We start from the raw sequence: 27,470 nt of genomic DNA on the forward strand, positions 1-27,470 counted from the left end.
GAGAGACACACAGAGAGACACACACACACATAGGCACATAGAGAAACAACACTTCTGTGTCGAGGCCTTAAATAGAGAGAGGGGGGGTGTAGAGAAATTAGCATGTCAATGCAAGGCCGTAGCCATGGAGTCAACATTGGGGGAGACCAAATATTCCAGGGGGTCTGGGGTCCCCCCTCCAGAAAAATATCTAAATTTGAAAACTCATTTCCTGCCATTTCCTCCCTAAAATCTTTTTAAAAATTCACTAACACATGGGATGGGATTTTTTTTATTTGATACAATGTATAATAGTGTATTGTCATACATTGCTCTGTTTTTTTCTTTTTTACCTTTTTTTGTTTCAAAGTATGTAATGGCAGGGATTAGGGATTCATGAAGTACAACGCAATCATGTAAACAGAAATCTATGCATTGTTATATGAAGACAAGTCCAGATTTCGTGGCCAAGGTTTAGCAAATTGTTGTTTTTATTAACATAGCATCGCAAATATTATTTTTTAAAATGTTTTTATAGCAATATATTGGGGGAGGGGGGTGGGGGTGACATTTTTAGCATATTTGATTATTATAATTATTATAACATAGTATAATTATTATAACACATAATGATATCTTAATTTAAAGCTTTCGTGACTGCAGGGATTCATATTCTTGGTTCTTTCGGTAAAGTCACGTAGAAGGGAAATAATAAAATAAAACGTGACTTTACCTAAAGAACCAAGAATATATATTATAATTAGTATAAAATATTATAATTATTATAACATTATAATTATTATAACATATTATAATTAGGGCCTTGTGTCAGTGAGAGATTTGGAGGTTTGGTGACTGCAGTAGAGGACACAGAGAGAGAGAGAGCACACTTAATCAAACAAACTTTGTAAAAGTTTGGAAATGTAATGCAATGCAACACCGAGTTTGTCAACACACAATTAATGCATCGCCTGGCTGATTACGTTCTTCCAAAGATTGCTAAACTAAGCGAGATAATTGAAGCAAACGCGATCAGGCGAGGGCAGGAGGCAAGGCCCCGCGTTGTAAAGTTCCAACCTGGACATCGCTTCCATGCTCGCTGCTACTCAATTGACATCCCAACGAGAGAAAGAGCGAGGGTCTACCTCGGTACACAACAACCACCACAACTACCACCACAACCACCGCAACCACAACAACCACCACCACCATCATCACCACCACCACAACGACCACCACAACAACCACCACAACCCCACCACAACAACCACCACCACAACACCACCACAACCACCACCACCATCATCACCACCACCACCACAACAACAAGCACCACAACCATCACCACAACCACCACCACAACAACCACCACCACAACACCACCACAACAACCATCACCACAACCACCACAACCACCACTACAACCACCACCACAACCACCACCACCATCATCACCACCACCACCACAACAACCACCACAACCACCACCACAACAACCACTACAACCACCACCACCACCACGATGAAAATTTCTTACCTCGGATTTCAGTTCACACGCGGAGCGGCAACTTCCAGCTACCTCGCAACGCCACGCGCAGCAAGCCGTGACGTCACTTCCGGGGTACAAGGCACTCCTTTCCGCAATGAGCGGCTCTGTAACTTAAATAAATTATGTAAATGAGCCCGGCTCACACGTGGAGGGATGGAGCACGGATGCTGAACACGGCGCAATAAACTCGCGACGACTTTCACGAAAACCTTATGTTAATGAGCCGCCACTCACCGGCGGTGGGTGACATGACGTCGCTAGCGAGGCACACCGCCCCCAGGCGTTTGACGCCGATGAGGTCACGCTGCGCGGTGACGTCAGAGAGCGGGGTCGGAGTTCAAGTTTGTTTACAGGAGGGGAGCGGCAGTTTCGATTTAAAGCTTTCGTGACTGCAGGGATTCATCTTCTTGGTTCTTTCGGTAAAGTCACGTAGAAGGGAAATAATAAAAATAAAACAATAAAATAATTCTCACGACGTTTCGGCCACAACGCAAGCAGCCGTCCTCAGGTGGAGAACAGGTCTGTCGAGAAGACAGTCTGAATGAATGGGGTGTGTCATTCAGACTCTGTCTTCTTGACAGACCTGTTCTCTACCTGAGGACGGCTGCTTGCGTTGTGGCCGAAACGTCGTGAGAATTATTTTATTATGTTTAATTTTTATTATTTCCATTCTACGTGACTACCGAAAGAACCAAGAAGAAGGGGAGTGGCAGTGTCGTGGTGAGCGCTGCGCTCCGCACCGAACAGCCGAGTTCCATTCCCGCTCGTGGCCAACACCGCCAGTGACGACTTTCCGAACCGGTCCTGAGCCTCCCCTACGTTGACTCAGCCTCAAACGAGTACCCGGTGCGGTGTGTCAACATTGCCACTGGGGAGACAAAGACGGCCGGGCGTGGTGCTGGCCACCCACCCCCTCGTGTGCCGTCCCACCCTTAATAGGTGCTCGCTAACAGCACTTGCCCCTACAGTCTGTTGCCTCCCTATCGCCGGAACCACTCCAGTGGGGATCTGTCTGCAGATGTGGCTCATGTCAGGCAGAGATTGCAACCAGGATGTCCGTTGTCAACAGGTGCAGTCACAAGAGAGGCGTCGGCCCAGCTGCAGACTCACGACTTGATGGATCTTGGGAGGGAAGATGAGCTGCTGGATTTTGGTGGCAGCAATGGAAGCCAGGACAGCAAACTTTAAATTTGCCACAGGTAGCACAAGTTATACTGGTTGGAACCTCCTGGTTACACCAGCCCACAGGGAATTATTGTGTCCGTCCGTCCGTCGAGCACGGAGGGGCTGGATGGGGAGGGAGGGGCTGGGTGGGGAGGGGAGGGTGGGGAGGGGAGGGGGTGGGTGGGAAGGGAGGGGCTGGGTGGGAAGGGGAGGGGCTGGGTGGGGAGGGGCTGGGAGGGGAGGGTGGGGAGGGGCTTGATGGGGAGGGGAGGGTGGGGAGGGGCTGGGTGGGGAGGGTGGGGAGGGGCTGGTGGGGAGGGTGGGTTGGGGCAGGGTGGCGAAGGGTTGGTCACCCCGTGGTGCCCTTGTAAAACTCAGCGTTTAACCTACTCACGCCGGCTTGTGCCCTCCCTCACAGTCGGGCATATTTGCGGAATACACCACGCCGTACACCACGCCGCCGTTGACCCTGGCCATTGACCGAGCAACCCAACGTTCCTACCAGCTCCCTCCGCAGGAATGTGTTTCTGTTCATTTCCCATCACAACGACGGCAACAAGGGAATAACCTAAGAGTTAAATATTACCGCTTGATAGAATAAATTTTCCTTCACTTGCACTAAGTGGAGTGGAATTTACTGTTACGTTGCACAATGTTGAACAAATTGTGATAACCTTGTGACCTTTACAACTGACACACCGCCCTAAACAAGACGTATATTTTTTATCTTGTTCAAGGGTTATTAAAGGCCCGAACATTACAACTCTGTGTGCGGTTTTTTTTGTGCGTTGATATGCAAATTCCATTGTCAAGGCGCCCTCCTCTAACCCAGCTTAAATATACGCTGCCAAGTTTGGTGGTGTTCATTCAGACGTTGTCTTTAAGACAGACCTGTTCTTCACCTGAGGACGGCTGCTTGCGTTGTGGCCGAAATGTGTTTTATTTTTTTATTATTGCCCTTCTACGTGACTTTACCGAAAGAACCAAGAAGATGAATCCCTGCAGTCACGAAAGCTTTCAATCAAAATCTTTAGAAATAGTTTTAAACAATCCAGGACGGTTTGCTTTCATGGAAACATTCCAACTGTGATTGCATTTGTTTGGGATGTCCCCGCGGCAGTCGAGGTTTTTGGCAATGATCTGCAGGGATGGTGCGTTTCCGTTCCTAGCCGCGAGGGAATATCCTTGTTACTGCGCCGTCCGTTAGCGTTGGTTCACGTTCGGAGCAGTGAGGAAGCCCGCTTATCTTGCTTATGTTGTTGAGTTGCGTCGGCAATAAACCCAAAGGGCAACCTTACCCGGTAAATACAGTAAACCATCTAGTAAACCACTGTAGTCTTCGTTCCTGCAATGAAGGAATAACAAAGCTACACCAACTCTCTCCCGAAGCCCTCTTCTGGCTCGCAGACCTCGACATTTTCATTTATCTCCTAAACATATTGCAAGATTTGGAGTTAATTGTAATATGGTGCCACCTAGTGGCGATACAGCACAGGCGAGTCTTTTAAGTAAACGGACGGCAAAGCTGAGTTATAGATTCATGTTCATCATCATTACACTGGTCAACAAAAAAAATGTTTTTTTCTGGCCTGGACTTTTGCAGCTGTTTTAGACTAATTTCAGGGTGCGGATTCCAAATCTGAAGCTTTCGTGACTGCAAGGAATCATATTCTTTACCGAAAAAACCTAAGAATATCTATCACATCTCATTTTATGCTATCGGCATACCCCATTTTCATTGATTTTACCCGAAATTAACTCTGTCACTTATGATTGCAAGTTGTTGCGAGTCAGTGACTGCTTTAGTGTTAAGATATGGTGCTGTATTTTTAGGATAGTGTGTTTATAATATAATTGTATGTAGATATCCATATTTATTTAATATTTTTCTTCTGCAGTTTTTATTGAAAACGCAATATTTGATATCTCAAAAACCTGATGTGATAGACAAAAACTGATACCAGATTTGGAATCAGCACCCCAAAATTACATTAACACCGTTGGAATACCTTATGCCAGAAAAAGTGTGTTGACCAGTGAATTATCAACCATAATTAAATCCAATGCTGGATGGAGGCCTCTCCAAGCTGTCATCATCAAATTTTCTTGCAATGCAACAATCCACTGAGCACCTGCATACGAGCTGATTTCAGAGCTCTCCATCTTTGATCTTTAAAGGTGCATTTGAAATTGTTTTTATACTCCTACTGATGCTCCTGCTGTTGTGGAGTGACTCATGCAGCCAGCTATGGCTACAGGGTTTGGTGGAACATGTTTTTTGTTGTTTATTGTGAAATTTCGGTCACAGTTCCTATGATCACTGTTACATGCTTATGGCGATTTCAAAAAGATTTTTGGTTTAGCCATGTTTGTTTGTTGTAGTACTGTGTTAGAATGATGGCTTTAATCTAAGTTGTCTTGTGGTTGTTGTTGTTTGACTTGCATCCCACTGGGATTTTTGCACAGCGTTGGTGTACGGTGCTTTTTTTCTGGAAGACTTTGCAGTTTTTCCCTGGATTTTTCTGTTTGCGCATAGTTACTTTGAGATGTTTTCTTGTTCATGTTTTTGTTTTTTATTTGTTGCGGTTGCACCCGATTCAAGAGCCGAATGGCTCACAGGGCTATACCAAATCAATGAAAATGAAATTAAACTGTTAAGACTATATGGGAGATCTTTCTGTTTGTGTTAGGTGCTCACTAACAGCACTTGCCCCTACAGTCTGTCCAGGCTATATGGGGGATCTTTGTCTTAGGTGCTCACTAACAGCACTTGCCCCTACAGTCTGTCCAGGCTATATGGGGGATCTTTGTCTTAGGTGCTCACTAACAGCACTTGCCCCATCATTCTTTGCAGGCTATACGGGGGATCTTTGTGTTTGTGTTAGGTGCTCGCTAACAGCACTTGCCCTGACATTCTGCCCACGCTATACGGGGGATCTTTGTGTGTTGGGAGCAAGATTGAGTCGCGTGTAGTCGTGGGAGTTGAACGGGCGCCTGCTGCTACTGACAGTCGTTGACTCCGGTGGGACAGACGCTGATAGACAGACACACACAGACAGACAAGACAGGCGGACAGACACAGACAAGACGCACACAGAGACAGAGAAAGATACACAGAGACGACAGAGACACAGGCAGAGAGAGAGACACAGATGCGAACAGAGAGATGTTGAATCGAACACACTGAACTCGCTCCATTGAATGAGATTCCTCGATCTTTGCCCATCCCCGGAAGTCGTTCTAGTTTCTATTTCATTGTGTGTGATGTGAACGTGTAAGTAATGTGGGATATCGATGTACACGGATATGAACAAGATCAGCAGACAAGACGTCTTTCATACTTCTTGGTTCTTTCAGTAAAGTCACGTAGGTAGAAAAAATAACAAAATAATTAATACATCACGACGTTTCGATCGCTACACAAGCGGTCGTCCTCAGGCGAAAACATCCAGACATTGTCGCGGCAGAAGTCACGTGAGCTACGGCACGTGACAAAGATAAGGTGACCCCCCTCCCCCCACCGTGGCTCGCCTCGCTCAGCTGAGCATTGTTTTAATGCGGTGGGCTCACGCGAAATAGATTTCTGTCAGACGAAGTTAGTTTGAAAACCCACGGGCGATACTCTTTCATATAAGTGTACAACTTCGTGACGAACGCTGCACGTTCGGTCGCTTTCATGCAGGGGGCGCTGTAAACCTACGCGCCCCCTGCATGAACGACGGAGGCACAGGGCCAGACGTCCAATCGCGTTGGAATCGATCTGCAGACGGCGGTCTTCTGGCACGGCCAGCTCTGTGTCGCCTCATCTCGATCCCGCGATCCCAAGCAGGTGAAAGTCCGAATCGAACCAAATCCCCGGCAAGGCAATCTACTTCACGACGAGAGAAAATTCACACGAAATATCTTTTTCAATTAAGTCTTCTAGATATACAATTATATCAGCTTTTAATGAAGAAATACAATTATCAAATTCAAAACATAATACAATTCAAAGTTGTTTCATTTTCAAACTTCAAAACAGAGCATTTGGAGCTTGCGTGGATGCGTTGTTCGTGTTGTCAACATCCAGACGTTAATCAGCAAAGACCATTTCTCGTCCTAATTCGACAAAATCTACGTCAACACGTAATACAAAATTATAATTCGTGTTGTAGAGAATGTATCTTCTCTACGTGTAACTTTTTAGTGGTATGCCTTGTAACTGATGAATGATCCGAGTGTGCTCGCTATTTCAAAGACAATGAGTTGCTCCAGAGGCAGACGCTTCCTGAAAACACAAAAATACCCTTTGGCCTGTATCACAACAACAATGAGTCTCACCCGAGTGATCTGTACAGGTTACTTGCCAAACATACACTTTGTCCTAACATCACTTAATCAATGTTTGACCCTTATAGACAAAATGTTACATGTACACACACAATCAGACAAGTATTCAGTCTAAATTATTGACAGGCATATTAACAAAATTGAATTACTGCACTAGGTTACATCGCATTAACAAGAAGCTAATTTGAAAAATATGCAAAATCTGCTTAAGTGTATGTACAACACAACTAATGCACCATTCAAAACGAGTAGGCCATTGCATGCTGGCGTCAGGGTCAAAAATATCAAATTCTAAGCATTACCTACAAACTCCACAACTGAGATGCCACATCAACCATCGCCCCCTACTGACAGGCTCTTGTTCACATGCAGGCCGGTGCAGGGCCACCACCTTGTGCCACACAGGGGCAGCTGCTACTTGGGGATGCTCTTCGAGTGTTTGAAAAGAGATACGATACAAAACTCCGAGTTGCCAGAGGCGATTAAGCAAGCAATATATAAATGCAATTATGATAACATAGTGAATGCTTGGGAGCTTATTGTCTCTCTCTCCTGGTTAGAGATCTACCCAACCCACAGGTCCACAAAGACTGGCTGCTCTTACCCTGCAGATTGAACCTATGAACTGAGTGTTCAACTTTACATTCTTGTCATTAAAGGCCTGTGACAAAGGAGCATCTATTGGAGTGACATCGTCTCTGGCTTACGCATCTTCCGGGTCTCCATTTGACTTTGTATTGTCTCGGAGGAAGTCCACCCACACCTCCACTTCCACTAACTGCTGGGAGTTGCCTCGCTCTGCCTCACAGTCAGAATTCTCCTCCTGCTTCACGTTGCCTCCATCGATGTGAAGGTCCGATTTTGGAGTTGAATCTTCATCTTCACATTTTAACTTCACTTCTTCGCTCTTCACCATCACTTCTTCACATTTCACCTTCACCTCTTCATATTTCACCTCAATACCTTTAAAAGTGTCCAAGCTGGGATTTTCTTCCGGTTCTTGTTTGATGAGGGATAGGTTAATTGCGGCACTTTGACTTTCACAAGCTGATTTCAGACTCCACTCCTTGTGGATCTTCTGATGCTTGCGTGATCTCTGGTGTATTTGAAGATTTGGTGAAAGTGTAAACGCCTTCTCTCCCGTGTGTGTTTTCTGGTGTGTTACAAGAGTAGATGACTGTGCAAACGCCTTCCCACACACATTGCAATTGAGGGGGTTCTCTCCTGTGTGTGTTCTCTGGTGTTTTACAAGATTTGATGAATCTGCAAACGCCTTCCCACACACACTGCACTTGAAGGGTTTCTCTCCCGTGTGAGTTCTCTGGTGTGCTACAACAGTAGATGAACGTGCAAACGACTTCCCACACACACTGCACTTGAAGGGTTTCTGTCCCGTGTGTGTTCTCTGGTGTACATGAAGAGAAGATAAATCTGAAAACGCCTTCCCGCACGGAGTGCACCTGAAGGGTTTCTCTCCCGTGTGTGTTCTCTGGTGTGTTACAAGAGTAGATGACTGTGAAAACGCCTTCCCACACACACTGCACATGAAAGGTTTCTCTCCTGTGTGAGTTCTCTGGTGCCGTGTCAAATTTGAAGGACAATCCGTGCTGTATGCACACCGGTCGCATGGATGCCTTTTTGCACCTAAACGTGCCGAGTGCCTTTGCTCCATCAGACCAATTCTGCAGAGGAAGCGACAGCTGCAGAAAGAGAAAAACTTATATCCACACCATCTACACATCAGTATCAATACATATACACAGTAACACGTGACTTACACGTCTATACTTATTCATATATTTATGATAGCGTGAAAAAGTGTCCCAAATTCATCACACGGGCTGTTATGACACACAATGAGAGGGCAAATGGTCATAAACATGCCTGGAAGCCCTCGTATCTTCAAAATGAATGTTAACCCAAAACTCCGAGCACACAATATTGGTTGTCTGACTTCAAAATAAATGTTTATGAAAGCTAAATTCAGCTGACATAGCAAAGGGTGTTGAAAATAATAATATTTGTGTTATGCACAAATGCATAAATGAATGTTCAATCGCAACTAAGAGGTGTAAAGCCAGGCACAGATGTCCTTGATTGCCGTGATGAACAGTTCCGACTTAAGCTGCTGCACGTGTGCTGTGATAACATCCTGACTTCATTCTTACAAAGAGTTCCAGAGGAAAACAAAAATATTTTTGATATAACGTCCGTGCTCAATAGAGTTAATAGACTTTACTGCAAACACAAACTTGACACTGTCACACACTCAGAGGCTGGGCCAGGATTTTCAGGTAGGGAGGGGGGCAACCCCTCCAGTAATGAAAAATGATAGTTGTTAGTAAGTAAGGAGTTGTTAGTAAGTAAGGAGTTGTTAGTAAGCAAGGACTTGTCCCTTGCTTTTTATTCGACGCGTGTGATCGGCATTGCGCTCGCTGAACGTGATGCCTTCAGGGAAGTCGTGTCCTGTAGACGCAACTGCGCACAATTCTGTGAGTCGCTTGCAACTGCTTTGCCGTTACTTATTGCCAATTATGGACTTGGACTGTTGTCCTCTCATAAAGTCCCTGGCACGTAATAATATGCCACACGGTGGCGGTGGGGGTTGCAAAATGCCCATTTATCTTTTATATATCTGAAAAGGAAATGTGTGAAAACGTGTGTCTGTTCTAAATGTTTAGCATACTTCCCAACATGCTACACACTTGAAATTTGGCACGTGGATAGGTTCCATACTGTACACAATGTAAAAAGTATAAAAATAGACTTTTGTATTTTTGGGGAGGGGGGGGGGGTAAATGACCATAAAGTATGTGGTGTCAACCCGCATCACAACTGAGTTAAGCGGTCTGCAATGCTTACCCCTACCATATGGCTCTTCGCGCGCCGTACTTCTACAGCTGTTCAGTGTGTCGGGAGATTTTAGGTGGCGCTTCCCTCCAGGCCGATGAAGTCATTGGCTTCTCGGAGTTTCAATACATATCCGTGCGAAGAACAGGTACAACTGCTATCTTAAATATAAAGCAGAAATTACATCTGTTTGTTTGTGTGAAGCAGCAAAAACTCTCCAACGCTGAGCTCTGGCGTCATTAAATTTTCACAGCTTATGCCGTCTGGAATTTCTAAGCGAACGCGACTATTTTCAACTCGCCACATCATTCCCTTCCCAAGATGCCAAAATCGACCTTCCGTAGAAGTGGATTAAGGTTGAATATCCTTGAGTGAAAACATCCGATTTAGGTAAATTGATGTGTTTCGGCTTTTTTCTTTCTTGCAAGCATCAATTTTTTTCAGGGTGTTTCAGTGAAAGATAAGGGAATATGAAATTTGAAATTTATCCAAGACAAGAATCCAAGTCCCGGGCGAAGCCGGGTAGTGAAGCTAGTTACTAATAAACCCCAATGATCCGATCTAAATTATGGATTTCGATCAGATCTTTGGGGGGACACGTGCCACCCTACCCTCAATTGCTCCACCACTGTCACACACTGGCATGGTTCACAGGTGGTGGTGTGTCCAGACCCACACCTGGCCACCTTCACCTGCTCAGTTTTAATGCTTCCTCACTCCACCAAGTAATTCATTGAGGATCAATCAACACAGCCGAGACTGCGTGTCTCTCTCTCTCTCTCCCCGTGGTGGCGTTGATTTCCTTCCCGATCCCCGGGTTTCCCCTCCACATGTAGAGAGTGAACACCACCACGCGTCTAGAGTGAACACCGCCACGCGTCTAGAGTGAACACCGCCACACGTCTAGAGTGAACACCGCCACGCGTCTAGAGTGAACACCGCCACGCGTCTAGAGTGAACACCGCCACGCGTCTAGAGTGAACACCGCCACACGTCTAGAGTGAACACCGCCACGCGTCTAGAGTGAACACCGCCACGCGTCTAGAGTGAACACCGCCACGCGTCTAGAGTGAACACCGCCACGCTGTTGACAAGCCTCACCTTCTTCTTGGTTTTTTCGGTAAAGTCACGTAGAAGGGAAGTAATAAAATAATAAAAATAAAACATAATAAAACAATTCTCACGACGTTTCGGCCACAACGCAAGCAGCCGTCTTCAGGTGAAGGATGAGAACCTGTCAAGCTGGGAGCTTATATATAAGCTGAGTTGGGGGGTGTAAGAAGAGCGCCTTAACAAAGGGATGTGCATATCAAGAGGCGCCTCTTGATATGCAGCTTGACAGGTTATCATCCTTCACCTGAAGACGGCTGCTTGCGTTGTGGCCGAAACGTCGTGAGAATTGTTTTATTATGTTTTATTTTTTTTATTTTATTACTTCCCTTCTACGTGACTTTACCGAAAAAACCAAGAAGATGAATTCCTGCAGTCACGAAAGCTTTAAATCGAAATTTAAGCCTCACCTTGTTGTTGTTGTTGTGGGCAGGTCGCTTCTGGAAACAAGAGTGGTACAGCAGCTCAAGCAGGTGTGGCCTGTTAAAAAAAATGCAAAAAAACTGTGAATATTTAAAATAAAAACCAAGTTACAAAGTAGCGAGCCAGGTGCAGAGAAATTAAAACTTAAGCAAGAAACTCTTTGGTTATTTCAGTAAAGTCACGTAGAAAAAAATTAATTAAATTATAGCATACGACATTACGATTGCAACACAAGCAATCATCATCAGGTACAAATTAAAGAGAAAACAAACCCAGTAAACTTAGAAATGTAATGCAATACCACAGAGAGTCGGGTAACATAACAGTCAACACCCCACCTGGTTGATTACGTTCTTCCAAAGATTTCTCAATTTGAGAGAGAGACAAAACACAGACAAAGAGACACATAGACAGACATAAGCAGAGAGAGATGACACAAAGACACACAGAGAGAGACACACACACATAGGCACACAGAGAGAGATGACAGAGAGACACACAGAGAGAGACACACACACATAGGCACATAGAGAAACAACACTTCTGTGTCGAGGCCTTAAATAGAGAGAGAGGAGGGGGTAGAGAAATTAGCATGTCAATGCAAGGCTGTAGCCATGGAGTCAACATTGGGGGGGACCAATTCTTCCAGGGGGTCTGGGGTCCCCCCCCCAGAAAAATATCTAAATTTGAAAACTAATTTCCTGCCATATCCTGACTTAAATATGTTTTAAAGTTCACTAACACATGGGATGCAATTTGTCTTTATTCTTTACAATAATGTCTAATAGTGTATTGTATTACATTGCTCTGTTTTTTCTTTTTTACCTTTTCTTGTTTCATAGTGTGTAATGGCAGAGATTAGGGATGCATAAAGTACAACGCAATCATATAAACAGAAATCTATGCATTGTTATATGAAGACAAGTCCAGATTTCGTGGCCAAGGTTTAGCAAATTGTTTTTATTAACATAGCATCGCAATTATTATTTTTTAAGAAGATTTTTATAACAATAAATTGGAGGGGCATATTTGATTATTATAATTATTATAACAAATTATAATTATTATAACATTATAATTATAACATATTATAATTATTATAACATATTACGTGTCAATGAGAGATTTGGAGGTTTGGTGACTGCACAGAAAGAGAGCACACTTAATCAAACAAACTATGTAAAAGTTTGGAAATGTAATGCAATGCAACACCGAGTTTGTCAACACACAATTAATGCATAGCCTGGCTGATTACGTTCTTCCAAAGATTGCTAAACTAAGCGAGATAATTGAAGCAAACGCGATCAGGCGAGGGCAGGAGGTAAGGCCCCGCGTTGTAAAGTTCCAACCTGGACATCGCTTCCATGCTCGCTGCTACTCAATTGACATCCCTACGAGAGAAAGAGCGAGGCTCTACCTCGGTACACAACAACAACCACAACTACCACCACAACCACCGCAACCACAACAACCACCACCACCATCATCACCACCACCACCATAACCACCACCACAACCACCACCACCACAACACCACCACGACCACCACCACCACCACAACGACCACCACAACAACCACCACAACAACCACCACCACGATGAAAATTTCTCACTTCGGATTTCAGTTCACACGCGGAGCGGCAACTTCCAGCTACCTCGCAACGCCACGCGCAGCAAGCCGTGACGTCACTTCCAGGGTACAAGGCACTCCTTTCCGCAATGAGCGGCTCTGTAACTTAAATAAATTATGTAAATGAGCCCGGCTCACACGTGGAGGGATGGGGCACGGATGCTGAACACGTCGCAATAAACTCGCGACGACTTTCACGAAAACCTTATGTTAATGAGCCGCCACTCACCGGGGGTGGGTGACATGACGTCACTAGCGAGGCACACCGCCCCCAGGCGTTTGATGCCAATGAGGTCACGCTGGGCGGTGACGTCAGAGAGCGGGGTCGGAGTTCAAGTTTGTTTACAGGAGGGGAGCGGCAGTTTCGATTTAAAAGCTTTCGTGACTGCAGGGATTCATCTTCTTGGTTCTTTCGGTAAAGTCACGTAGAAGGGAAATAATAAAAATAAAACAATAAAATAATTCTCACGACGTTTCGGCCACAACGCAAGCAGCCGTCCTCAGGTGGAGAACAGGTCTGTCGAGAAGACAGTCTGAATGAATGGGGTTTGTCATTCAGACTCTGTCTTCTCGACAGACCTGTTCTCCACCTGAGGACGGCTGCTTGCGTTGTGGCCGAAACGTCGTGAGAATTGTTTTATTATGTTTTATTTTTATTATTTTATTATTTCCATTCTACGTGACTACCGACAGAACCAAGAAGAAGGGGAGCGGCAGTGTCGTGGTGAGCGCTGCGCTCCGCACCGATCAGCCGAGTTGCATTCCCGCTTGTGGCCAACACCGCCAGTGACGACTTTCTGAACCGGTCCTGAGCCTCCCCTACCTCGACTCGGCCTCAAACGAGAACCCGGAGCGGTGTGTCAACATCGCCACTGGGGAGACAAAGGCGGCCGGGCGTGGTGCTGGCCACCCACCCCCTCGTGTGCCGTCCCACCCTTAATAGGTGCTCGCTAACAGCACTTGCCCCAACATTCTGTGCAGGCTATACAGGGGATCTGTCTTAGGTGCTCGCTAACAGCACTTGCCCCTACAGTTTGTTAAGGCTATACGGGGGATTTTTGTCTGTGTGTTGGGAGCAAGTTTGAGTGGCGTTTAGTCGTGGGAGTTGAACGGGCGCCTGCTGCTACTGACAGTCGTTGACTCTGGTGGGACAGACGCTGATAGACAGACACACACAGACAGACAAGACAGGCGGACAGACACGGACAAGAGGAACACAGAGACAGATAGACAGAGGCGACGTAGACACAGGCAGACACAGAGGCAAACAGAGAGACAGACGGAGAGATGTTGAATCGAACACACTGAACTCGATCCATTGAAAGAGATTCCTCGATCTTTGCCCATCCCCGGGAGTCGTTATAGTTTATATTTATTTCATTGTGTGTGGTGTGTAGTGTAAGCAATGTGGGATATCGATGTACACAGATATGAACAAGATCAGCAGACAATACGTCTTTCATTTATCAGTCTCTCCGCGAAACAAAGGAATGTTTTACACAAAATATAATAATTACTGCAGCATTCAGTGCAAGTCAACTGTGGACCGGTTTTGGTGTACAATTTTTATACGTAAATATATGAGCACACGACTTCATTTATCTGTGACGAACGCTGCACTTTCCATCGCTTTCATGCAGGGAGCGCTGCAAACCTACGCGCCCCCTGCATGAACGACGGAGGCGCAGGGACAGACGTTAGATCACGTTGGAATCGATCTGCAGACGGTGGTCTTCTCACACGGCCAGCTCTGTGTCACCTCATTTCGATCCCGTGATCCCAACAAGGTGAAAGTCCGCTTAGAACCGAATCCCCGGCAAGGCCATCTACTTAACGACGAGAGAAAATTCACACGAAATATCGTTTTCAATGAATACGCTTTTAATGAAGAAATACAATTATCTAATTCAAAACATAATACAATTCAGTTGTTTCATTTTCAAACTTCAAAACGGAGAATCTGGAGCTTGCGTGGATGCGTCGTTCGTGTGAAAACATTTTCGTGACTTTCCTGGCCCAAGGCCGTAAATGGTTGTGAGGGGCACCGCAGGCAGAGGTGGGACAAAGTCATTGTTATGCAAGTCCAAGTCGAGTCGCAAGTCATCAAATTCATGACTCGAGTCTGACTCGAGTCCAAGTCACATGACTCGAGTCCACATCTCATAGGTGGGACAAAGTCATTGTTATGCAAGTCCAAGTCGAGTCGCAAGTCATCAAATTCATGACTCGAGTCTGACTCGAGTCCAAGTCACATGACTCGAGTCCACACCTCTGACCGCAGGTATGCCTTGTAACTGATGAATGATCTGAGTGTGCTCGCTATTTTAAAGACAATGAGTTGCTCCAGAGGCAGACGCTTCCTGAAAACACAAAAATACCCTTTGGCCTGTATCACAACAACAATGAGTCTCACCTGAGTGATCTGTACAGGTTACTTGCCAAACACACACTTTGTCCTAACATCACTTAATCAACGTTTGACCCTTATAGACAAAATGTTACATGTACGCACACAATCAGACAAGTATTCAGTCTAAATTATTGACAGGCATGTTAACAAAATTTAATTACTGCACTAGGTTACATCGCATTAACAAGCAGCTAATTTAAAAAAAATATGCAAAATCTGCTTAAGTGTATGTACAACACACTAATGCACCATTCAAAACGAGTAGGCCATTGCATGCTGGCGTCTGGGTCAAAATATATCAAATTCTAAGCATTACCTACAAACTCCACAACTGAGATGCCACATCAACTATCTGACAGGCTCTTGTCCACATGCAGGGCGGGTGCAGGGCCACCACCTTGTGCCACACAGGGGCAGCTGCTACTTGGGGGGATGCTCTTCGAGTGTTTGAAAAGAGATACGATACAAAACTCCGAGTTGCCAGAGGCGATTAAGCAAGCAATATATAAATGCATTTATGATAACATAGTGAATGCTTGGGAGCTTATTGGCTCTCGCTCCTGGTTAGAGATCTACCCAACCCACAGGTCCACAAAGACTGGCCGCTCTTACCCTGCAGATTGAACCTAGGAATTGAGTGGTCAGCTTCACATTCTTATCATTAAAGGCCTGTGACAAAGGTGCATCGATTGGAGCGACATCGTCTCAGGCTTACACATCTCCCGGGTCTCCATTTGACTTTGTATTGTTTCGGAGGAAGTCCAACCACACCTCCACTTCCACAAACTGCTGGGAGTTGCCTCGCTCTGCCTCAGTCAGAATTCTCCTCCTGCTTCACGTTGCCTCCATCGATGTGAAGGTCCGATTTTAGAGTTAAATCTTCATCTTCAAATATTACCTTCACTTCTTGGCTCTTCACCATCACTTCTTCACATTTCACCTTCACTTCTTCATATTTCACCTCGTTATCTTTAAAAGTGTCCAAGCTGGGATTTTCTTCCGGTTCTTGTTTGATGAGGGATGGGCTCATTGCAGCACTTTGACGTTCACAAGCTGATTTCAGACTCCACTCCTTGTGGATCTTCTGATGCTTGTGTGTTCTCTGGTGTCTTTGAAAATTTGATGACTGTGCAAACGCCTTCCCACACACACTGCACTTGAAAGGTTTCTCTCCCGTGTGTGTTCTCTGGTGTATTACAAGAGTAGATGACTTTGCAAACGCCTTCCCACAAACACTGCACCTGAAGGGCTTCTCTCCCGTGTGTGTTCTCTGGTGTTTTTGAAAATTTGATGACTGTGCAAACGCCTTCCCACACACACTGCACTTGAAAGGTTTCTCTCCCGTGTGTGTTCTCTGGTGTATTACAAGAGTAGATGACTTTGCAAACGCCTTCCCACAAACACTGCACTTGAAGGGTTTCTCTCCCGTGTGAGTTCTCTGGTGTGTTACAAGACGAGATGACTGTGCAAACGTCTTCCCACACACACTGCACTTGAAGGGTTTCTCTCCCGTGTGTGTTCTCTGGTGTGTTACAAGAGTAGATGACTGTGAAAACGCCTTCCCACACACACTGCACTTGAAGGGTTTCTCTCCTGTGTGAGTTCTCTGGTGCCGTGTAAAATGTTCAGTACGATCCGTGCTGTATGCACACCGGTCGCATTGTTGCCTTTTTGCACCTAAACGTGCTGAGTGCCTTTGCTCCATCAGACCAATTCTGCAGAGGAAGCGACAGGTGCAGAAAGAGAAAACGTTATATCCACACTATCTACACATCAGTATCAATGCATATACACAGTAACACGTGACGTACACGTCTATACTTATTCATATATTTATTATAGCGTGAAAACGTGTCCCAAATTCATCACACGGGCTGTTATGGCACACAATGAGAGGGCAAATGGTCATAAACATGCCTGGAAGCCCTTGTATCTTCAAAATGAATGTTAACCCAAAACTCCAAGCACACAATATTGGCTGTCTGGCCCCAAAATAAATGTTTATGAAAGCTAAATTCAGCTGACAAAGCAAAGGGTGTTGAAAATAATAATATTTGTGTTATGCACAAATGCATAAATGAATGTTCAATCGCAACTAAGAGATGTAAAGCCAGGCACAGATGTCCTTGATTGCTGTGATGAACAGTTCCGACTTTAGCTGCTGCACGTGTGCTGTGATAACTTCTGACTCCATTCTTACAAAGAGTTCCAGAGGAAAACAAAAATAAACAACTGTTTTGATATTACGTCCGTGCTCAATAGAGTTAATAGACTTTACTGCAAACACAAACTTGACACTGTCACACACTCAGAGGCTGAGCCAGGATTTTCAGGTAGGGGGGGGGGCAACCCCTCCAGCAATGAAAAATGATAGTTGTTAGTAAGTAAGGAGTTGTTAGTAAGTAGGAGTTGTTAGTAAGCAAGGACTTGTCCCTTGCTTTTTATTCGACGCGTGTGATCAGCATTGCGCTCGCTGAACGTGATGCCTTCAGGGAAGTCGTGTCCTGTAGACGCAACTGCGCACAATTCTGAGTCGCTTGCAAATGCTTTGCCGTTACTTATTGCCAATTATGGACTTGGACTGTTGTCCTCTCATAAAGTCCCTGGCACGTAATAATATCCCACGCGGTGGGGGTTGCAAAATGCCCATTTATCTTATATATATATAAAGGAAATGTGTGGATACGTGTGTCTGTTATAAATGTCTAGCATACTTCTCAACATGCTACACACTTGAAATTTGGCATGTGGATAGGTTCCATACTGTACACAATGTAAAAAGTATAAAAATAGACTTTTGTATTTTTGGGGGGGGGGGGGGGGGTAAATGACCATTAAGTATGTGGTGTCAACCCGCATCACAACTGAGTTAAGCGGTCTGCAATGCTTACCCCTACCATATGGCTCTTCGCGCGCCGTACTTCTACAGCTGTTCAGTGTCCCGGGAGATTTTAGGTGGCGCTTCCCTCCAGGCCGATGAAGCAATTGGCTTCTCGGAGTTTCAATACATATCCGTGCGAAGAACGGGTACAAATGCTATCTTAAATATAAAGCAGAAATTACATCTGTTTGTTTGTGTGAAGCAGCAAAAACTCTCCAACGCTGAGCTCTGGCGTCATGAAATTTTCACAGCTTATGCCGTCTGGAATTTCTAAGCGAACGCGACTATTTTCAGCTCACCACGTCATTCCCTTCCCGAGTTGCCAAAATCGACCTTCCGTAGAAGTGGATTAAGGTTGAATATCCTTGAGTGAAAACATCCGATTGTGGTAAATTGATGTGTTTCAGCTTTTTTCTTTCTTGCAAGCATCAATTTTTTTCAGGGATTTTCAGTGAAAGATAAGGGAATATGAAATTTGAAATTTATCCAAGACAAGAATCCAAGTCCCTGGCGAAGCCGGGCAGTGAAGCTAGTTACTAATAAACCCCAATGATCCGATCTAAATTATGGATTTCGATCAGATCGTTGGGGGGGCACGTGCTACCCCACCCTCACTGGCTCCACCACTGTCACACACTGGCATGGTTCACAGGTGGTGGTGTGTCCAGACCCACACCTGGCCACCTTCACCTGCTCAGTATTAATGCTTCCTCACTCCAACAAGTAATTCATTGAGGATCAATCAACACAGCCGAGACTGCGTGTCTCTTCTTAGGTTTTTTCGGTAAAGTCACGTAGAAAGTAAGATAAAATAAAAACAAAAATCACGACGTTTCGGAGGCAACACAAGTCTCCGTCATCAGGTGGGACCGTCACAGCCAGATTAGCTGTATCAAGTGAGGCAATGATTCAAGATGTAATCCTTTAAAAGCGAGTTGAGGGGGGAGGGAGAAGGGGGGGGAGCTCATCAGACTATGGTAGCCAATGAAAGGAACGTATCGGGAGGGAGGGGGGGCGAGGCCAAAAGGGGTGGGCGATGGACGTGGAAGCGCTTGTGCCCAAGCGGCCAATTACTGCACACGCCAACACAATGGAGCGATTGTGCGCAAGCGGCAAAAACTGCGTGTCTCTCTCTCTCTCTCCCCGTGGTGGCGTTGATTTTCTTCCCAATCCCCGGGTTTCCCCTCCACATGTAGAGAGTGAACACCACCACGCGTCTAGAGTGAACACCACCACGCGTCTAGAGTGAACACCACCACATGTCTAGAGTGAACACCGCCACGCTTTTGACAAGCCTCACCTTGTTGTTGTTGTTGTGGGCAGGTCGCTTCTTGGAACAAGAGTGGTACAGCAGCTCAAGCGGGCGTGGCCTGTTAAAAAATGCAAAAAAACTGTGAATATTTAAAATAAAAACAAAGTTACAAAGTAGCGAGCCAGGTGCAGAGAAATTAAAACTTAAGCAAGAAACTCGTTGGTTATTTCGGTAAAGTCACGTAGAAAAAAATAAATTAATTAAATTATAGCATACGACGTTACGATTGCAACACAAGCAATCATCATCAGGTACAAATTAAAGAGAAAACAAACCCAGTAAACTTAGAAATGTAATGCAATACCACAGAGAGTCGGGTAACACAACAGTCAACACCCCACCTGATTAATTACGTTCTTCCAAAGATTTCTCAATTGGAGAAAGAGACAAAACACAGACACGGAGACACATAGACAGACACATAAGCAGAGAGAGATGACACAAAGACACACAGAGAGACACACACACATGGGCACATAGAGAAACAACACCTCTGTGTCGAGGCCTTAAATAGAGAGAGAGGGGGGGTAGAGAAATTAGCATGTCAATGCATGGCTGTAGCCATGGAGTCAACATTGGGGGGGACCAAATCTTCCAGGGGGTCTGGGGTCCCCCCCCCCAGAAAAATATCTAAATTTGAAAACTAATTTCCTGCCATATCCTGACTTAAATATTTTTTAAAGTTCACTAACACATGGGATGGAATTTGTCTTTATTCTTTACAATAATGTCTAATAGTGTATTGTATTACATTGCTCTGTTTTTTTCTTTTTTACCTTTTCTTGTTTCATAGTGTGTAATGGCAGAGATTAGGGATGCATAAAGTACAACGCAATCATATAAAAAGAAATCTATGCATTGTTATATGAAGACAAGTCCAGATTTCGTGGCCAAGGTTTAGCAAATTGTTTTTATTAACATAGCATCGCAATTATTATTTTTTAAGAAGATTTTTATAACAATACATTGGAGGGGCATATTTGATTGTTATAATTATTATAACAAATTATAATTATTATAATATTATAATAACATTATAATTATTATAACATATTACGTGTCAATGAGAGATTTGGAGGTTTGGTGACTGCACAGAAAGAGAGCACACTTAATCAAACAAACTATGTAAAAGTTTGGAAATGTAATGCAATGCAACACCGAGTTTGTCAACACACAATTAATGCATAGCCTGGCTGATTACGTTCTTCCAAAGATTGCTAAACTAAGCGAGATAATTGAAGCAAACGCGATCAGGCGAGGGCAGGAGGTAAGGCCCCGCGTTGTAAAGTTCCAACCTGGACATCGCTTCCATGCTCGCTGCTACTCAATTGACATCCCTACGAGAGAAAGAGCGAGGCTCTACCTCGGTACACAACAACAACCACAACTACCACCACAACCACCGCAACCACAACAACCACCACCACCATCATCATCACCACCACCATAACCACCACCACAACCACCACCACCACAACACCACCACGACCACCACCACCACAACGACCACCACAACAACCACCACAACAACCACCACCACGATGAAAATTTCTCACCTCGGATTTCAGTTCACACGCGGAGCGGCAACTTCCAGCTACCTCGCAACGCCACGCGCAGCAAGCCGTGACGTCACTTCCGGGGTACAAGGCACTCCTTTCCGCAATGAGCGGCTCTGTAACTTAAATAAATTATGTAAATGAGCCCGGCTCACACGTGGAGGGATGGGGCACAGATGCTGAACACGTCGCAATAAACTCGCGACGACTTTCACGAAAACCTTATGTTAATGAGCCGCCACTCACCGGGGGTGGGTGACATGACGTCACTAGCGAGGCACACCGCCCCCAGGCGTTTGATGCCAGTGAGGTCACGCTGGGCGGTGACGTCAGAGAGCGGGGTCGGAGTTCAAGTTTGTTTACAGGAGGGGAGCGGCAGTTTCGATTTAAAGCTTTCGTGACTGCAAGGATTCATCTTCTTGGTTCTTTCGGTAAAGTCACGTAGAAGGGAAATAATAAAAATAAAACAATAAAATAATTCTCACGACGTTTCGGCCACAACGCAAGCAGCCGTCCTCAGGTGGAGCACAGGTCTGTCGAGAAGACAGTCTGAATGAATGGGGTGTGTCATTCAGACTCTGTCTTCTTGACAGACCTGTTCTCCACCTGAGGACGGCTGCTTGCGTTGTGGCCGAAAAGTCGTGAGAATTATTTTATTATGTTTTATTTTTATTATTTTATTATTTCCATTCTACGTGACTACCGACAGAACCAAGAAGAAGGGGAGTGACAGTGTCGTGGTGAGCGCTGCGCTCCGCACCGATCAGCCGAGTTGCATTCCCGCTTGTGGCCAACACCGCCAGTGACGACTTTCTGAACCGGTCCTGAGCCTCCCCTACCTCGACTCGGCCTCAAACGAGAACCCGGAGTGGTGTGTCAACATCGCCACTGGGGAGACAAAGGCGGCCGGGCGTGGTGCTGGCCACCCACCCCCTCGTGTGCCGTCCCACCCTTAATAGGTGCTCGCTAACAGCACTTGCCCCAACATTCTGTGCAGGCTATACAGGGGATCTTTGTCTTAGGTGCTCGCTAACATCACTTGCCCCTACGGTCTGTTAAGGCTATACGGGGGATCTTTGTCTTTGTGTTGGGAGCAAGTTTGAGTGGCGTTTAGTCGTGGGAGTTGAACGGGCGCCTGCTGCTACTGACAGTCGTTGACTCTGGTGGGACAGACGCTAATAGACAGACACACACAGACAGACAAGACAGGCGGACAGACACAGACAAGAGGAACACAGAGACGACATAGAGAGACACAGGCAGAGAGAGAGACACAGATGCGAACAGAGAGATGTTGACTCGAACACACTGAACTCGCTCCATTGTAAGAGATTCCTCGATCTTTGCCCATCCCCGGAAGTCGTTCTAGTTTCTATTTATTTCATTGTGTGTGGTGTGAACGTGTGAGCAATGTGGGATATCGATGTACACGGATATGAACAAGATCAGCAGACAAGACGTCTTTCATACTTCTTCTTTGGTTCTTTCAGTAAAATCACGAAGGTAGAAAAAATAAAATAATAATAAATAAATCACGACGTTTCGATCGCTACACGAGCGGTCGTCCTCAGGCGAAAACATCCAGACATTGTCGCGGCAGAAGTTACGCGAGCTACGGCACGTGACAAAGATGAGGTGACCCCCCTCCCCCCACCGTGGCTCACCCCGCTCAGCTGAGCATTGTTGTAATGCGGTGGGCTCATGCGAAATTGATTTCTGTAAGACGAAGGTACTTTGAAAACCCACTGGCGATACTCTTTCATATAAGCACACAACTTCATCTGTGATGAAAGCTGCACTTTCCGTCGTTTTCTTGCAGGGGGCGCTGCAAACCGACTCGCCCCCTGCATGAACGATGGAGGCGCAGGGACAGACGTTCGATCACGTTGGAATCGATCTGCAGACGGCAGTCTTCTCGCACGACCAGCTCTGTGTCACCTCATCTCGATTCCGCGATCCCAACAAGGTGAAAGTCCGCATCGAACCGAATCCCCAGCAAGGCAATCTACTTAACGACGAGAGAAAATTCACAAGAAATGTTTTCAATTAAGTCTTCCAGATGTAAAATGATATCAGCTTTTAATGAAGAAATACAATTATCAAATTCAAAACATAATACAATTCAAAGTGGTTTCATTTTTAAACTTCAAAACGGAGCATCGGGTGCTGCGTGGATGCGTCGTTCGTGCAGAATTTTTTTCGTGACTTTCCTGGCCCAAGGCCGTAAATGGTTGTGAGGGGCACCGCAGGCGGTCAGGCTTGCTTCAACCGATGGGTCCGAACATCTAGACGTTAATCAGAAAGGACCATTTCTCGTCCTAATTCGACAAAATCTACGTCAACACGTAATACAAAATTATAATTCGTGTTGTAGAGAATGTATCTCCTATTCGTGTAACTTTTGAGTGGTATGCCTTGTAACTGATGAATGATACGAGTGCGCTCGCTATTTCAAAGACAATGAGTTTCTCCAGAGGCAGACGCTTCCTGAAAACACAAAAATACCCTTTGACCTGTATCACAAGAATAATGAGTCTCACCTGAGTTATCTGTACAGGTTACTTGCAAAACACACACTTTGTCCTAACATCACTTAATCAATGTTTGACCCTTATAGACAAAATGTTACATGTACGCACACAATCAGACAAGTATTTGGTCTAAATTATTGACAGGCATGTTAACAAAATTGAATTACTGCACTAGGTTACATCGCATTAACAAGCAGCTAATTTAAAAAATATGCAAAATCTAGTCAAGTGTATGTACAACATACTAATGCACCATTCAAAACGAGTAGGCCATTGCATGCTGGCGTCGGGGTCAAAATATATCAAATTCTAAGCATTACCTACAAACTCCACAACTGAGATGCCACATCAACCATCGCCCCCTACTGACAGGCTCTTGTCCACATGCAGGCCAGTGCAGGGCCACCACCTTGTGCCACACAGGGGCAGCTGCTACTTGGGGATGCTCTTCCAGTGTTTGAAAAGAGATACGATACAAAACTCCGAGTTGCCAGAGGCGATTAAGCAAGCAATATATAAATGCAATTATGATAACATAGTGAATGCTTGGGAGCTCATTGGCTCTCGCTCCTGGTTAGAGATCTACCCAACCCACAGGTCCACAAAGACTGGCTGCTCTTACCCTGCAGATTGAACCTAGGAATTGAGTGGTCAGCTTCACATTCTTGTCATTAAAGGCCTGTGACAAAGGAGCATCTATTGGAGTGACATCGTCTCTGGCTTACGCATCTACCGGGTCACCATTTGACTTTGTATTGTCTCGGAGGAAGTCCACCCACACCTCCACTTCCACAAACTGCTGTGAGTTGCCTCGCTCTGCCTCAGTCAGAATTCTCCTCCTGCTTCACGTTGCCTCCATCGATGTGAACGTCCGATTTTGGAGTTGAATCTTCATCTTCACATTTTACCTTCACTTCTTCGCTCTTCACCATCACTTCTTTACATTTCACCTTCACCTCTTAATATTTCACCTCGATACCTTCAAAAGTGTCCAAGCTGGGATTTTCTTCCGGTTCTTGTTTGATGAGGGATGGGCTCATTGCAGCACTTTGACGTTCACAAGCTGATTTCAGACTCCACTCCTTGTGGATCTTCTGATGCTTGTGTGTTCTCTGGTGTCTTTGAAAATGTGATGACTGTACAAACGCCTTCCCACACACACTGCACTTGAAAGCTTTCTCTCCCGTGTGTGTTCTCTGGTGTTTTTGAAAATTTGATGACTGTGCAAACGCCTTCCCACACACACTGCACTTGAAAGGTTTCTCTCCCGTGTGTGTTCTCTGGTGTATTACAAGAGTAGATGACTTTGCAAACGCCTTCCCACAAACACTGCACCTGAAGGGCTTCTCTCCCGTGTGTGTTCTCTGGTGTTTTTGAAAATTTGATGACTGTGCAAACGCCTTCCCACACACACTGCACTTGAAAGGTTTCTCTCCCGTGTGTGTTCTCTGGTGTATTACAAGAGTAGATGACTTTGCAAACGCCTTCCCACAAACACTGCACCTGAAGGGCTTCTCTCCCGTGTGAGTTCTCTGGTGTGTTACAAGAGGAGATGACTGTGCAAACGTCTTCCCACACACACTGCACTTAAAGGGTTTCTCTCCCGTGTGTGTTCTCTGGTGTGTTACAAGAGTAAATGACTGTGAAAACGCCTTCCCACACACACTGCACTTGAAGGGTTTCTCTCCTGTGTGAGTTCTCTGGTGCCGTGTAAAATGTTCAGTATGATCCGTGCTGTATGCACACCGGTCGCATTGTTGCCTTTTGGCACCGAAACGTGCCGAGTGCCTTTGCTCCATCAGACCAATTCTGCAGAGGAAGCGACAGCTGCAGAAAGAGAAAACGTTATATCCACACCATCTACACATCAGTATCAATGCATAGACACAGTAACACGTGACGTACACATCTATACTTATTCATATATTTATGATAGCGTGAAAAAGTGTCCCAAATTCATCACACGGGCTGTTATGGCACACAATTAGAGGGCAAATGGTCATAAACATGCCTGGAAGCCCTCGTATCTTCAAAATGAATGTTAATGAAAGCTAAATTCAGCTGACATAGCAAAGGGTGTTGAAAATAATAATATTTGTGTTATGCACAAATGCATAAATGAATGTTCAATCGTAACTAAGAGGTGTAAAGCCAGGCACAGATGTCCTTGATTGCTGTGATGAACAGTTCCGACTTTAGCTGCTGCACATGAGCTGTGATAACTTCCTGACTCCATTCTTACAAAGAGTTCCAGAGGAAAACAAAAATATTTTTGATATAACGTCCGTGCTCAATAGAGTTAATAGATTTTACTGCAAACACAAACTTGACACTGTCACACACTCAAGAGGCTGAGCCAGGATTTTCAGGTAGGGAGGGGGGCAACCCCTCCAGTAATGAAAAATGATAGTTCTTAGTAAGTAAGGAGTTGTTAGTAAGTAAGGAGTTGTTAGTAAGCAAGGACTTTTTATTCGACGCGTGTGATCGGCATTGCGCTCGCTGAACGTGATGCCTTCAGGGAAGTCGTGTCCTGTAGACGCAACTGCGCACAATTCTGCGAGTCGCTTGCAACTGCTTTGCCGTTACTTATTGCCAATTATGGACTTGGACTGTTGTCCTCTCATAAAGTCCCTGGCACGTAATAATATGCCACACGGTGGCGCTGGGGGTCGCAAAATGCCCATTTATCTTATATATATAAAAAGGAAATGTGCGGATACGTGTCTGTTATAAATGTCTAGCATACTTCCCAACATGCTACACACTTGAAATTTGGCACGTGGATAGGTTCCATACTGTACACAATGTAAAAAGTATGAAAATAGACTTTTGTATTTGGGGGGGGGGGGGGGGGGTAAATGACCATTAAGTATGTGGTGTCAACCCGCATCACAACTGAGTTAAGTGGTCTGCAATGCTTACCCCTACCATATGGCTCTTAATTCTAGATTTGAAGCTTTCGTGACTGCAAGGATTCATATTCTTAGATTTTTCTCGGTAAAGTCACGTGACTTTACCGAAAAAACCTAGGAATACATATGGCTCTTCGCGCGCCGTACTTCTACAGCTGTTCAGTGTGCCGGGAGATTTTAGGTGGCGCTTCCCTCCAGGCCGATGAAGCCATTGGCTTCTCGGAGTTTCAATACATATCTTAAATATAAAGCAGAAATTACATGTTTGTTTGTGTGAAGCAGCAAAAACTCTCCAACGCTGAGCTCTGGCGTCATGAAATTTTCACAGCTTATGCAGTCTGGAATTTCTAAGCGAACGCGACTATTTTCAGCTCGCCACGTCATTCCCTTCCCGAGTTGCCAAAATCGACCTTCCGTAGAAGTGGATTAAGGTTGAATATCCTTGAGTGAAAACATCCGATTGTGGTAAATTGATGTGTTTCGGCTTTTTTCTTTCTTGCAAGCATCAATTTTTTTCAGGGATTTTCAGTGAAAGATAAGGGAATATGAAACGTGAAATTTATCCAAGACAAGAATCCAAGTCCCTGGCGAAGCCGGGTAGTGAAGCTAGTTACTAATAAACCCCAATGATCCGATCTAAATTATGGATTTCGATCAGATCGTTGGGGGGGCACGTGCTACCCCACCCTCACTGGCTCCACCACTGTCACACACTGGCATGGTTCACAGGTGGTGGTGTGTCCAGACCCACACCTGGCCACCTTCACCTGCTCAGTATTAATGCTTCCTCACTCCAACAAGTAATTCACTGAGGACAGCCGAGACTGCGTGTCT

General features: G+C 45.2%; 2 protein-coding genes across 3 annotated transcripts; both read right to left on the reverse strand.

Annotated features, from left to right (window-relative positions):
• Nucleotides 1–6,616: 6,616 nt before the first annotated feature.
• LOC144737720 (uncharacterized) lies at nt 6,617–8,717 on the reverse strand. Its single transcript, XM_078620571.1, has one exon. It carries the CDS (start codon nt 8,691–8,693, stop codon nt 7,725–7,727), a length of 969 nt encoding a protein of 322 aa, XP_078476697.1. The 5' UTR covers nt 8,694–8,717; the 3' UTR covers nt 6,617–7,724.
• Nucleotides 8,718–14,918: 6,201 nt separating this feature from the next.
• LOC144737719 (uncharacterized) lies at nt 14,919–25,560 on the reverse strand. 2 transcript variants are annotated; one of them, XM_078620570.1, is made up of 2 exons: nt 24,914–25,560; nt 14,919–17,121 (listed from the first exon to the last, which is right to left on the reverse strand). In XM_078620570.1, exons 1-2 carry the CDS (start codon nt 25,521–25,523, stop codon nt 16,256–16,258), a joined length of 1,476 nt encoding a protein of 491 aa, XP_078476696.1. In that variant the 5' UTR covers nt 25,524–25,560; the 3' UTR covers nt 14,919–16,255. The 2 variants fall into 2 exon arrangements, with proteins under 2 accessions (XP_078476696.1, XP_078476695.1); XM_078620569.1 differs by having other exon boundaries at nt 14,919–17,072; nt 24,859–25,560.
• Between the last annotated feature and the right edge of the window lie 1,910 nt (nt 25,561–27,470).

This window comes from Lampetra planeri, chromosome 73 (genome assembly GCF_965212315.1).
Source record: "Lampetra planeri chromosome 73, kcLamPlan1.2.h2, whole genome shotgun sequence".
NCBI lineage: Eukaryota > Metazoa > Chordata > Hyperoartia > Petromyzontiformes > Petromyzontidae > Lampetra > Lampetra planeri.